At 33.4% G+C, this 14,524-nt stretch overlaps 1 protein-coding gene across 1 annotated transcript in view; it reads right to left on the bottom strand.

The window, feature by feature from the left end:
- Nucleotides 1-143: 143 nt before the first annotated feature.
- Nucleotides 144-14,524, bottom strand: part of LOC126748260 (aromatic-L-amino-acid decarboxylase) — a 37,033-nt gene continuing 22,652 nt past the window's right edge. Inside the window, exons 9-12 of the mRNA XM_050457365.1 lie at nt 8,029-8,099; nt 7,377-7,579; nt 6,825-6,908; nt 144-1,096 (exon numbers count right to left, since the gene is read on the bottom strand). Coding sequence (XP_050313322.1) covers nt 946-1,096; nt 6,825-6,908; nt 7,377-7,579; nt 8,029-8,099 — 509 coding nt within the window. The 3' untranslated portion in view covers nt 144-945. The remainder of the gene's footprint in view (nt 1,097-6,824; nt 6,909-7,376; nt 7,580-8,028; nt 8,100-14,524) is intronic.

Raw genomic sequence — 14,524 nt, 5'->3', positions numbered from 1 at the left:
GTAGGAGAGGTAGTGGGGGAAACAAATGCGGTGACGCAGTAAGCCGTAGCAGGTAAGTATCCAGGGCATTTACCATTTTCATATTTTTTGTCATTTTTCCTAATAGTAGGTGCAAAAGGGAGGAAAAATAAAGACTCACACTGATATTTATACATATATTTATTCAGAGCAAAAAAGCTAACCGTAGAATTTACTATGCATGCGTACATAATGAGTATTTAAGATGTTTTTAGTAGATGAGTTTAATTTTTTAACACAAACAACTCATAACAAAATTGATAAATCTAATACTTAAGGGATGTTTACTTTTTACTAATACAGTGTATTACTTTAGTACAACTATTGCCACTATTGAAAATCTATTACAAGAAAAAAGTAAAATATCGGTTTTATATAAATGTCTCCTTTAAATTTTGACAACCACCCCTCTGGTTATAATTAAAATATAAACAAACTCAAGATAATAAATACAAATTAGAAAAGTTTTAGGTTACATTTCTATATTCTCTTACTATTCAAATGCCAAACGCACCATTTCCAACCATGGGCGCATATATTTGCGCACCTTTGACCATCCATGTGCGCAAATATGTGCGCTGCTGCAAATTTTGTATTTTTTTGAAAGCCTGGTTTGGGCGGGACTTAACGCATAATGCATGCGCCAAGAGACAGTAAGCGACCAGTTGCATTAACGTAATCACTTGATCAAGACTAGTGTTCATTAAAATAATTTGTTTTCCGGTATCATAAGAGTATTCGTCATAGGATTTACAGATGTTGGTGCTGCGCAGGAATAAGAAAATACCGTGTGCGCTAAAATCCCGCCTACCACAGGCTTTCGTTAAAAACGTCCGTTTCATCAAAAATTCAAGAACTGCAGTTAGTGTAATAAAATAAAACCATAGTTGACAAAAGCTGCCTAAAGCATAATAAAGACTTATCAGTTTAAGGGGTGAGGGATGATTTTCGTGAAGAGGTCGGCGATCGTTTAGGAGAACTGCTATTCTCTCCCTCAGGTGATGGCGATTGCCTTGGTGAAGTCGCTCCGCTTTTTCCCGATCCCTTTAGTCTCACTTTTGCTTCCAGATGACGAAAACTATGGAAAAACCGATTAAATCAAAAGAACATCAAGGTGTTGAACTTGAGCGAGTTCATCCAGGGGAACCACTACGACAAAAAAGTTTTTACGGTAGATTATTATTGAACTAATATCTTCTATATGCTACAGATGTTCTACACTATCACGCCCTCTTGTAATTTTGCTCATAAAATGTCAACTTTTTATCATAATAAAGATATGTTGGTTTTTTGAACTCATGCTACGAAGAGTCATCAGTGGTGGAAAACTAGTGAAGCTATTTTGTGACGTCACTTCTTTGAAACGTCACAAAATGGCTTTACTTAATAGGGAAAACTTTTAGCATCCTCAGGCATGAACTCAACAAACAAAACATGCACAAAAGATCATACTTGAACTTCCTGGAAGAACTGTGCTTTTATTCCAGGCAGTTGAACATTAAAATGGTTTAACAACCTGGAAAAATTATGTTTTTATTCTATGCAGTTTATTTAGTCATAGCTTCAACTTCCTGGGACAATTGTGTTTTTACTCTAGACAGTTGAATATGTCAATGCTTCAACTGCCTCGAAAAATTTTTATTTTATTCCAGGCAATTGATTACGACAACAGTTTACCTTCCTGGAAGAATTTTGTTAATGTTCTGGGAACTTGAATACGTTTATGCTTTAATTGACTGAAATAATCTTGTGTATATTTCAGGCAGTTGAGTACATCAGGGCTTCAACTTCCTGGAAGAATTTTATTTTTATTCCAGGCAGTTAATGACATCAATGCTTCAACTGCCTCAAAGAATTTTGTTTTTATTCCAGGCAGTCAATGACGCCAGTGCCTCAGCTGCCTGGAAAAAATGTTGATCTGATTTGATTGATTACGACAACAGTTTACCTCCCTGGAAGAATTTTGTTAATATTCTAGGAATTTGAATACGTTAATGCTTTAATTGACTGAAATAATTTTGTTTTTATTTCAGGCACTTGATTATATCAGGGCTTTAACTTCCTGGAAGAATTTTATTTTTATTCCAGGCAGTTAATGACATCAATGCTTCAACTGCCTGAAAGAATTTTGTTTTTATTCCAGGCAGTCAATGACGCCAGTGCCTCAGCTGCCTGGAAAAAATGTTGATCTGATTTGATTGATTACGACAACAGTTTACCTCCCTGGAAGAATTTTGTTAATATTCTAGGAATTTGAATACGTTAATGCTTTAATTGACTGAAATTATTTTGTTTTTATTTCAGGCACTTGATTATATCAGGGCTTTAACTTCCTGGAAGAATTTTATTTTTACTCCAGGCAGTTAATGACATCAATGCTTCAACTTCCTGAAAGAATTTTGTTTTTATTCCAGGCAGTCAATGACGCCAGTGCCTCAGCTGCCTGGAAAAAATGTTGATCTGATTTGATTGATTACGACAACAGTTTACCTCCCTGGAAGAATTTTGTTAATATTCTAGGAATTTGAATACGTTAATGCTTTAATTGACTGAAATAATTTTGTTTTCATTTCAGGCACTTGATTATATCAGGGCTTTAACTTCCTGGAAGAATTTTATGTTTATTCCAGGCAGTTAATGACATCAATGCTTCAACTTCCTGAAAGAATTTTGTTTTTATTCCAGGCAGTCAATGACGCCAGTGCCTCAGCTGCCTGGAAAAATGTTGATCTTTTTCCATAATTAACTGAAATATATATTTTTTTTATTTCAGGCAGTTGAGTACAACAGTGCTTTAACTTCCTGGAAGAATTTTATTTTATTCCAGGCAAATAATGACGTCAATGAGGCAGTCATTGACCTTAGTACCCTAGCTGCCTGAAAAAATGTTGTTCTTATTCCAGACAGTTCTGTAGAGAATGCTTCAATTGATTGAAAGAATTTTTTTTTATTCTATGCAGTTTATTTAGTCATAGCTTCAACTTTCTGGGACAATTGTGTTTTTACTCCAGGCAGTTGAATATGTCAATGCTTCAACTGCCTCGAAAAATTTTTATTTTATTCCAGGCAATTGATTACGACAACAGTTTACCTTCCTGGAAGAATTTTGTTAATATTCTAGAAACTTGAATACGTTGGTGCTTTAATTGACTGAAATAATTTTGTTTTTATTCCAGGCAGTTGAGTACATCAGGGCTTTAACTTCCTGGAAGAATTTTATTTTTATTCCAGGCAAATAATGACGTCAGTGTCTCAACTGCCTGAAAAAATTTTGTACTTATTCCAGACAGTTCTGTGGAGAATGCTTCAATTGATTGAAAGAATTTTGTTTTTATTCTATGCGGTTTATTTAGTCATAGCTTTAACTTCCTAGGACAATTGTGTTTTTACTCTAGACAGTTGTATATATCAATTCTTCAACTGCCTCGAAAATTTTTTATTTTATTCCAGGCAATTGATTACGACAACAGTTTATCTTCCTGGAAGAATTTTGTTAATATTCTAGAAACTTGAATGCGTTAATGCTTTAATTGACTGAAATAATTTTGTTTTTATTCCAGACAGTTGAGTACATCAGGGCTTTAACTTCCTGGAAGAATTTTATTTTTATTCCAGGCAGTTAATGACGACAGTGCCTAAGCTGCCTGGAAAAAATGTTGATCTTATTCCATAATTGACTGAAATAATTTTGTTTTTATTTCAAGCAGTTGAGTATATGAGTGCTTTAACTTTCTGGAAGAATTTTATTTTTATTCCAGGCACATAATTACGTCAGTGTCTCAACTGTCTGAAAGAAGTTTGTTTTTATTCTAGGCAGTCAATGACGTCAGTACCCCAGCTGCCTAAAAAAATGTTGTTCTTATTCCAGGCAGTTCTGTGGAGAATGCTTCAATTGATTGAAAGAATTTTATTTTTTTTCCAGGCAGTTAATGACATCAATGCTTCAACTGCCTGAAAGAATTTTCTTTTTATTCCAGGCAGTCAATGACGCCAGTGCCTCAGCTGCATGGAAAAATGTTGATCTTATTTCATAATTGACTAAAATAATTTTGTTTTTATTTCAGGCAGTTGAGTACATCAGTGCTTTAACTTCCTGGAAGAGTTTTATTTTTATTCCAGGCAAATAATGACGTCAGTGTCTCAACTGCCTGAAAGAATTTTGTTTATATTCTAAGCAGTCAATGACGTCAGTGCCCCAGCTGCCTGAAAAAATTTTGTTCTTATTCCTGATATTTCTGTGAAGAATGCTTCAATTGATTGAAAGAATTTTGTTTTTATTCTATGCAGTTTATTTAGTCATAGCTTTAACTTCCTGGGACAATTGTGTTTTTACTCTAGACAGTTGAATATGTCAATGCTTCAACTACCTCGAAAAATTTTTATTTTATTCCAGGCAATTGATTACGACAACAGTTTACCTTCCTGGAAGAATTTTGTTAATATTCTAGGAACTTGAATACGTTAATGCTTTAATTGACTGAAATAATTTTGTTTTTATTCCAGGCAGTTAATGACATCAATGCTTCAACTGCCTCAAAGAATTTTGTTTTTATTCCAGGCAGTCAATGACGACAGTGCCTAAGCTGCCTGGAAAAAATGTTGATCTTATTCCATAATTGACTGAAATAATTTTGTTTTTATTTCAGGCAGTTGAGTACTTCAGTGCTTTAACTTCCTGAAAGAGTTTTATTTTTATTCCAGGCAAATAATGACGTCAGTGTCTCAACTGCCTGAAAGAATTTTGTTTATATTCTAAGCAGTCAATGACGTCAGTGCCCCAGCTGCCTAAAAAAATTTTGTTCTTATTCCTGATATTTCTGTGAAGAATGCTTCAATTGATTAAAAGAATTTTGTTTTTGTTCTATGCAGTTTATTTAGTCAACGCTTCAACTGCTTTGAAAAATTTTGATTTTATTCCAGGCAATTGATTACGACAACAGTTTACCTTCCTGGAAGAATTTTGTTAATGTTCTAGGAACTTGAATACGTTAATGCTTTTTAATTGACTGAAATAATTTTGTTTTTATTCTAGGCATTCAATGACATCAGTACACCAGCTGCCTGAAAAAATTATGTTCTTATTCCGGACAGTTCTATGGAGAATGCTTCAATTGATTGAAAGAATTTTTTTTTTCAGGCAGTTGAGTACGAAAATGCCTTAACTTCTTGGAACTGCCTAAAAGAATTTTGTTTTTATTCCAGGCAAATAATGACGTCAGTGCCTCAACTGTCTGCAAAAATTTTCATCTTATTCCAGAAAGTTTAACGGGGAATGTTTTAATTATTTTAAAAAATATTCTTATTCGAGAAAATTTAATACGTCAATGCTTCAATTGACTTAAAGAATTTTGTTTTTATTTCAAGCAGTTGAGTACGTCAATGTTTCAACTTCCTGGAAGAATTTTGCTTTTACTCCAGGCAGTTAATGACGTCAGTGCCTCAACTGTTTGCAAAAATTATGTTCTTATTCCAGAGAGTTCAACAGGGAATGTTTTAATTATTTGAAAAAAATGTTGTTCTTATTCGAGACAGTTGAATGCGTCAACGTTTCAATTGACTGAGCGAATTTTGTTTTTATTTTAGGCAGTTGTTTACGTCACTGCTTCAACTTCCTGGAAGAATTTTGTTTTTATTCCAGGCAATTAATGACGTCAGTGCCTTAACTGTCTGAAAGAATTTTGCTCTTATTTCAGAGATTCAACAGGAGAATGCTTTAGCTGCTTGAAAAAATGTTGTTCTCATTCATTCTTATTATTTTTATTTCAATTGGCTGAATACGTCAATGCTTTAACTGCCTGGAAGAATTTTGTTTTTATTTAAAACAATTGATGACGTCGATGCTTGGACTGTTAGGAATTTAAGGTCAATAAAGTGAGTTTGTTAAATAAAAATAAATAAGTGGGAATTGGATGCATTTAAATTATGCATGCAAAATAACTTTTTTTGTGATTCTCTGATTAGTATCATTTTTTGTAAAGTTTTCATATTTAAGGCTCCATGCATAAGAGATCGTTAATTTTAGCCTAAAGATGATAACATTTGCATCGAAATAGGTAAATATTTAACGCAATCAAACCGTAAATGGCAAAATCATGAGTTCAATTAACTGCTGCTTAGAAGTTTCATATTTTCGTTAACATTAACGAAACAGGTGTCAAAGCATGAATAAAATGTTATCTTTAAGTTTTATCTCAAATATTTCATAAAAGAAGTCAAGGAGTAATTTAAAAAAAATTAAAGGAGAATAGTCCAATATATCCAGTACAGTTATACATTGATTGGTTCAAAATCTGCATAGGCTCTATAGTTAATTTTGGCCTAAAGATGATGAAATTTTTTGTCGAAACAGGGGGTGCTGCTGATGTAAGGTAACACTTAATGCATGCAGCATTTCCATGTTTCTGAATGAAGGGAGTGAGAATTGTCTTGGTAATTCCTGTATTAGGGGAAAGTTGAGTTTCATAGGTCATTATCTCAGTTTAACCTGTTTTCTCTTCTATTCTTTTATCAGGTGTTTGATTGATTTTAAATATTCGATTGCAAAGTGTGATTGTGTAGAAACTTAATAAACTTTGTTTAAATTATAAATAAAATCATGGAAATAATCCTAATTAAAGCATTCGAACATTTATTATATCTCTATTTATAATTTATTTTATGAAGGTTTTCATTAAACTGTTTTATTTTTCAACTTTTACGTCTAATTTAGCTGATGCTCAAGTAATATCCAACTCTAATTAATTAAATGAAAATCTCGTTTTAATTGGCGGTTAATTAATAATTTAAAAGGTAATTAAAATCCTTACCGAATGGGGACGTTATTCGCAGTTCCTTCTTCATTAATTCCCTGGAAAAGAAAGGCTAGAGGCCAACTTATCCAAGATGCGCTCCTGGAAATAACGATATAATAAAGCAATCAACTGCAGCCGTAAATAAACCAGCCATGAGATAAAATAATTATTGTCGGAAATACTTTTGGGAAACATTAAATTTTTTTATATGTCACAATAAACTCATTCCATATTTTCTAAATGCATGCAGCAAGCGTCTTCTTTAAGAAATTTATTAAAAGACTCCATGGTATCTCAACGTCAAGAACGTCATTGGGAAAGACGTTAAGCTTCTAGTAATCAACAGTAAATGAACAGTAAATGAACCATAAAATGAATCTTACTTAGATACTGACAATACTGTATGTTATCGACATATGGTAGCAAAAGACATTTATTTACAAGAACGAAAGAAGAAAGTTAATATGATTTATCAATTACAAATGATGTATTTCTAAGACCTCATTTAAATACAAAAACGGGATGAAATCTACTCCTTACATTGATACATAATACAATACAACTTACGCTGGTGGTACGATCGTAATGTTGCTCTCAGGAGATTCAATAGAGGGTTGTGTCAAATGTCTTCTGGTAGATGGTAGGGATTTGGCAATGGAGGGATTGTAGATCTTCGGATCGCTGACCATTCGGACAAAGAAGCTTCTCTTCTGGGCCAGTGTCTCTTTCTTCTTTCTTTCAAGAAGATCGAAGACTTCATCTTGAAGCTCCTTAAAAGAGTTTGAAATAGAGAATTGATATTCAGTATTGTTTCGAAAAATGTCCTTAATATTACAAGTTTTGTTTAAATAAAACCTACCGAAAAAACATTATTTATATTACACTTTATTAAATATTTATGCCTGAGATCGAACGATATAAGATTTTCCCAACACGTTTTATATAGCATAATCTCTGCTGCTTACCGTAATTTTATACGCCACTACTATTTTTTTACGTCTCTTAAAAATATTAAAATTAATAGTTTATTGTTTTATTGGATAATCTAAATAAGCTGAAGTGACTGGCGCTAAAACACATGATGTAAACTATCTACGATCAGCTGTCGAAAATATAAAATAAATATTAGTGTTGAAAAGGAATGTTTTGCCTAAATATTTCGTTAAAAGATTGATTCTTACCTAAAAAACATCTGGGAGAGATTTTTGTCGAAACTCACCTGCTCCTTTTCAACGACTTGAAGTTCTAAGAGATCATCTGCAGTCTGACAAATAACTTTCCAGGCATGATCTGCAAACAAAATCGAGTACTCATTAGGTCAGCTCAAGTGCTATGATCAGACTATTGAAGACAGTATTTTCAAGCTACACAACAGAAACTAAGCAAGAAATTACTTATAATAAATAAGTCAATTACAAATGAAGTATTTCCTTCAAACCTAAGACCTCGTCATATGAATTGTCAAGTCAGAACCAGAATAGAATCAGAATTGAGTATGCGTATAACGTTCGGAAGACTTCGTCAACTGAAACGACTTATAACCGTTACTCACCAGTTGCGCATTGAATTCAAACGAGCACAAACGTATGTCAAAATGTCATCCAAGAAATAAAATAATTAGAGAATAGGATTGCAAGTATTTTGGAGCGAGTTAAGTAACTATTCATTTCAATAAAATAGATTCTAATACTTCTTTAAAATCCTCAAGCAAACGGCATTTATTTAAGAATTTTGACAAAATATGACGTTCTCTTGTTATCAGGAATTAACAGGAGAACGAAACCCATTATCCATTATTTCACCATCACTGGCTTTTGGAAAAAAGTTGATTTACACACCACAACTTAAAATAAAAAAATATGTAATTCAATATCAAGTTCTTTGAGAACTTGATATTGAATTACATATTTTTTCAACAAATTTATTTCAGCAAATTTATCAGCTTCGTCATAAACACAATCACACCTTTCATCATATTGGCACTATACTCTCATTCTATCAGTTTTTCAGTGTTTACAACCACAATATGAATTAATTCATATACACACTTTTGCTACATAACCTTCTCCATTCAGCAACTATTAAAATCTACTAGTACAATACTTGATTACTTTCTTTTAAATTACCCATGCTTATAACCATAAGCATGAAAAATACCTTATTAGTCCAAAAGAACGGAATCATTAAATATTTCAGAAAAACATACAGACTTAAGGAAAGGAACTTAACCTCTTCCACTCCATCGTATTCACGTATGGATATTTTTAGATATGGCAATATTTACCACGATATCCACATATGGATATTCATATAGGGGACATTAACGCACTGTGTAGAAGTGGTGTAGGCCTCTGTAGTTTATTTTTCATCGCGGTAGGACATATATATCCATATGGGGATATCATGTTTAGTCTTTTTTTTGCAATTCCTAGAATAATGTAAATGTTTCAAGGTCAACTTTCACTCTGGTGGCAATCTAACGCACAGGCAAGATATTTATTTAGTGCACTTTTGGGGTTCGCAAAGAGCGCATCACCTATTTTTCATGCTATTACGTACGCATAATTTTCGTTTTATACTCGTTATTAGTCAAAATGGATTCAGACTGCGAGAATGAAAGTGATGTGAGCTATGAACTGTCTAGTGACTTCGAGAGCTACTCGGAAACCGACTACTCATCAGAGGATGAAGAAGAAATAATTGACGGTGTTTAGATAAGCGGCTGCATATGGTTTACCAAAATAGGTTTGCACCTTCTATATCTAATGTTATTGAACTCTAGAGTATTTTACAGCCAAGCACATCAAAACAAAGTTTCAATGTATAAATATACAAAACTTTGCTTCCGGGGTATACTTTTGAAATATAGCAAAGGTTATAAAGAAATGGATGATAAAAAAAATCAACCTACCACTTCATCTAAGAAACCGTTGCATGCCATGGCTGATTTTCCAAGAGAAGTTGGGAAGAAGAGAGCTCTACGAAAAGTTTGCGTAATTTGTAAAAGACGTGAAGTGCGGAAACTAACGAGAAAATGTTGCATTGCTTGCCCGGACAAACCTGGACTTTGCTCATCAGAACATTTTGAAAGTTTTCATAAATAAAAAAATTATGTTCTTTTTTTGCTTTGTACTAAATGTAATATTAAATAAATTTTGTACTTTCTCTTTGTATGTTTTATTTTATTAACATTTGCCATGACTTTATAAATAAAACAATAGATATCGTCAAATTTTATTAGTATCCCAATGTGGATATTTCGGTATAGAAACGATATCCAAGTGTGGATATACTGGTACATCCATATATTCTTATGTGGATATTCTGGTAGACACCACAAATTGTTATAAAAATTTAAATTGTTTTAAACAAATTTTCTGGCATTCTTAGATAAATTACTCTTCTATTCTACATCGAAACTTTAATAAAATTTATTTTTTAATAATTTTTTTCCTGGTGTATAACTACCTACTTCGAAAAATGGCCTGGAGCGGAAGGGGATAAGTAATTATTTACTTCGATAAAATACGCTTCAATATCTCTTCTAGATCCCAAAGTAAACAGCATTTATTTGCAGATTTTGACGAAATCAGTTGTTATCAGTCAGCCAAGTCTTATTATCAAGAGTTAACAGGAGTACGAAAAGTTACATTATTAATTATTTTAGTATTATTGGCTTCTAGAAATAAGTTGATATACAAATCCCAACTTAAAATGAAAATATATTATGCAATTCATTATTAAGTTTGAGAAGTTACAAATTCATCAGCTTTATCGTATCCACCATTATACTCTGCATCATTTTGACATTGTACGCAGATTACATCAGTTTTCCAGTGCTACAATCCAAACATAAAAAAATTCATGGATACACTTTTACTCCATCACCTTCTCCATTCAGGAACTATAAAACTCATAATTCTACCAGTACAATTCTCGATTAGTTTCTTCAAAATTGGCCATGCACTTAATTTTAGACATAAAAAATACTGTATTAGCCCAAAAGAACAAAATAATGAAAATTTCAAAAAATCACGCAAACTTAAATTCACTTCAATCCATTGATAGAAGGTAGGTCTTCGGTTACGACTCAACTAGACCAATCTATAGACACCCTTGCTATTGGATCTTCTTCTTTTTTAATAGAAACTCCCACCATAATCAAGTTGCCCTAGCATTTCTTAATATTCATGTGTTCAAAAGTTAGCGAATTAGAACTATTTTTAGAATCGGTTAACTTTCCTAGTGTGTTAATTCTTGTTGAACACTGGTTGCGGTCTGACGAGCCTATTGATATCCTTGGTTATGTACTAATTTCCAAATTTTCACGCAAGCAATATACACATGGTGGTACTCTTATTATGTTAGAGAAAGCTTTTTTAACTAAGTTTATGTTTATTACTATTGACAGATTTGATCATCTATTGATTGAAAAGGTGTGCGAATTTTCTATTGTATTTAGCAGTAAGTTAAATTTGTATATTTTAGGATTATATCGATCTCTATGTGCTAATTTAGATTTGTTTTTAGAAAGGTTGGAGATCCTCTTAAGTAAAATTTCGGTTGATTCTGACTGGCGATCTTAATGTAAATTTTCTAGACAAATTTAATGAATCAAATCGAATGATTTTTAATCTGTTAAACTCATTTAATTTTAAGATGCATGTTGATCAGTCAACCCGGATCTCAGCATTTTCTTCCTCACTGATAGATTACTTCTGTACGAATTTTAACCAACACGAAAATCAGTGGACCATCAATGCCGGTTTGTCTGACCATGAGGCAATAATGGAATTAGTGAAGCTTAATAGTGCAGCTAATGAGAATAAGTTTAGACGCGGTAGACTTTATACTAGAGCTAATTTCCGCAAATTCTCTTTGCTTTGCAATATGTCAAATTGAAATAATGTATTGACTACTGTTAACCCACTGCATAGCTTTCATCAAATAGTATTAAACAATTTTAACACTGCTTGTCCTGTTGTCCTGTTGAAATAGAAAACCTTGGTATACTAAGGGTTTACGAGTATCTGGGAAAAATATGCGCTCCCTTTTTTACATTAGGAAATACGCTATGAACAATGCAACATTTTTAAATTACTATAATACCGCAAGATTTACAGAAAGTCAATCAAAATGGCTAAGTGGACCTACTTTCAATGGAGGATAAATAGTTCCTCCAATAGAGCAAAAGAGTCTTGGAAGATTTTAAATGAGCTAAGGGGCAAAAATAATGCCTTGATTATTCCTAGTACCTTAGATTCCAATGTCCTCAATTTCTTCTACTGTGATATTGCTACTAACCTTGCAGCCAATATCTCACAAAAATAGATCCCAGGAGCTATCTCAGCAATGTGGTAGTAACCGAATCTTTCTTTTTTGCCCCCACAAGTGTGGAAGAGCTTCTACAGTTAATGGGTAATATTGAGAATAAGAGTTCATCAGGTTGGGATGGGCTTTCTCTTAGAATATTTTCTGCTTTACCTCTTGTTGCTTTGCAAGTCTTGGTCGAGTCAATTGACTTTTCATTTATGTCTGGAGTATTCCCAGAGTGCTTAAAAAGAGCAATGATTATTCCTCTTTACAAGGGTGGCGATCGCGACTGTCCTCCTAACTTTGGAAGCGTTATTGCCTACTTTAGCCAAGATAGTGGAACGGCTCATTAAAGTGAGGATGGTTTCATTTTTAAATAGGTTTGGCCTATTGAGTCTTCAGCAGTTTGGCTTTCGTGAGTCTGTGAGCACAAATGATGCTATCTTTAACTTTCTTGAGCACCTGTACAACCGACTGAATGTTGGTGAAGTTGCAGCAGTGGTATTCTGTGACTTGTCCAAGGCATTTGACTGCGTGAGTCACAGAGTACTGCTGATGAAACTGGAGCTCTATGGTTTCAGAGGAACTGCCCTTGAGTGGTTTCGTTCCTACTTATCAAATCGTGTCCAGGCTGTCAAACTTAATGGCGATATCTCTAAGTAACTTAATATAAATGTGGGTGTTCCTCAAGGATCAGTACTTGGTCCTCTACTTTTTCTCATTTATAGGAACGATCTGCCACAACTGCAGGTAACTGGCAAATTTACATTGTTTGCCGATAGTACCACCATCCTCTGGCACGACTCTGATGTTTCTCAAATAGAGGCCAATATACGTGCAGATTTGTTAAAAATAAAAGACTGGTGTGATACAATTTTTTTGATTTAATGTTTTTAAAACAAATATCCTTAATTTTGAATGTAATACAAATGATATATGTTTGAATAATGAAGCCATCACCATGCCACCGTTCAGTAAGTTTTTGAGTCTTTCCATAAACAAGTTCCTTAGATTTGAGGACCATATTTTGAATGTATGTAGAAAAGTCTCACCAGGCTGCTACGCCCTAAGGGTTATTGCCACCAGTATTAATTTCTCCATCGCCAGATATGCATACTTCGCGATTATCGAGTCGCACCTTCGATATGGAATTTGCTTTTGGGGTTCATGTTCAAATTCACTTTTTAATTCAGTGTCTATACTCCAGAAAAGGGCCATTAGATATCTATGTGGCGCCAAGTCTCGTGACTCATGTCGCCCGCTGTGTTGTATTTTTATTTTGGAAACAGTTTGCTTAGTTTTTAGAAAATATAAACAGGAACTCCATTTAGAAAGCCACTATAATACGCGACAAAATTATTTGTTGAGGCTACCCATTTCTCATTTTGAACTTGTTTGTAGCTCTATCATATATGGAGGTAAAAAGCTGTTTAATGAACTTTCACTAGAAATAAGACAACTTATGACTGAAAAAAGCCTACGTATAGAGACGAAAATATTTCTTGCTAGTAAAGCGTACTATAGTTTAAGTGAATTTTTTAATGATTAGCATTTAAGTATTTTTCAAAGTTTTATATAATTTTTTTTTATTTTAATTAGTTTCTCGTTTTTATTCCTTTAATGTACAGTCTATTGGCTTTGTCTACAACTTCTATGTTTATGTTGACAATAAAGCATTTTTTAAGTTTGAGTTTGAGAATCAAAGAAGTTCTAATAAATCTTCAAAATCCTCAAGCAAACATTATTTACTTGAAGATCTTGACGAAATAATTTGTTCTCTTAGAATCCAGGGCTCCGTCCTCAACCCTCTCCTGTTCCTGGCTTACACGTGTGATTTATTTTCAGAACTAAAATGTTGGGTATCAATGTTTGCTAACGACACAAAAATAGGTATATGCAGTTCCCCTAACTTTTCATCAACAATTGCAAATGGACACTATTTTGAAGTGGTGCAGTGAATGGTTACTTTCTCTTAACGCGGACAAGTGTGTGGTGTTACATTTAGGAAAAAATAATCCCCAGCTACTCTACCAAATAAATAACATTGAACTTAAAAAAGTCGAACCTTATTGTGATCTCGGAATAATAGTAACTAAGGATCTCTCTTGATCCCAGCATATTACCTCAATTGTGAAACATGCAAATTCTATGTTGTATCTGCTACAAAAGGCTTTTGTTAAAATTCTATCCCACAATTTTATGAAATTGTATATTTTTTTACCACGTTTGTCCGGCCTATTATTGAATATGCAGGTCCCGTCTGGTGCGGGGACTTGGTGCGCGACAAAAATTTACTTGAATCGTTGCAGCGACGCGCTACACGATCTACGTATGGTTTACGTATGCCGAGACCTACCTACAGCGAGAGACTTTCAAATGCAAACTTGCTAACTTTTGATAAA

Source organism: Anthonomus grandis, chromosome 22, assembly GCF_022605725.1.
Source record: "Anthonomus grandis grandis chromosome 22, icAntGran1.3, whole genome shotgun sequence".
NCBI classification, from domain to species: Eukaryota; Metazoa; Arthropoda; class Insecta; order Coleoptera; family Curculionidae; genus Anthonomus; species Anthonomus grandis.
This window is presented reverse-complemented; position numbering and strand designations above follow the sequence as displayed.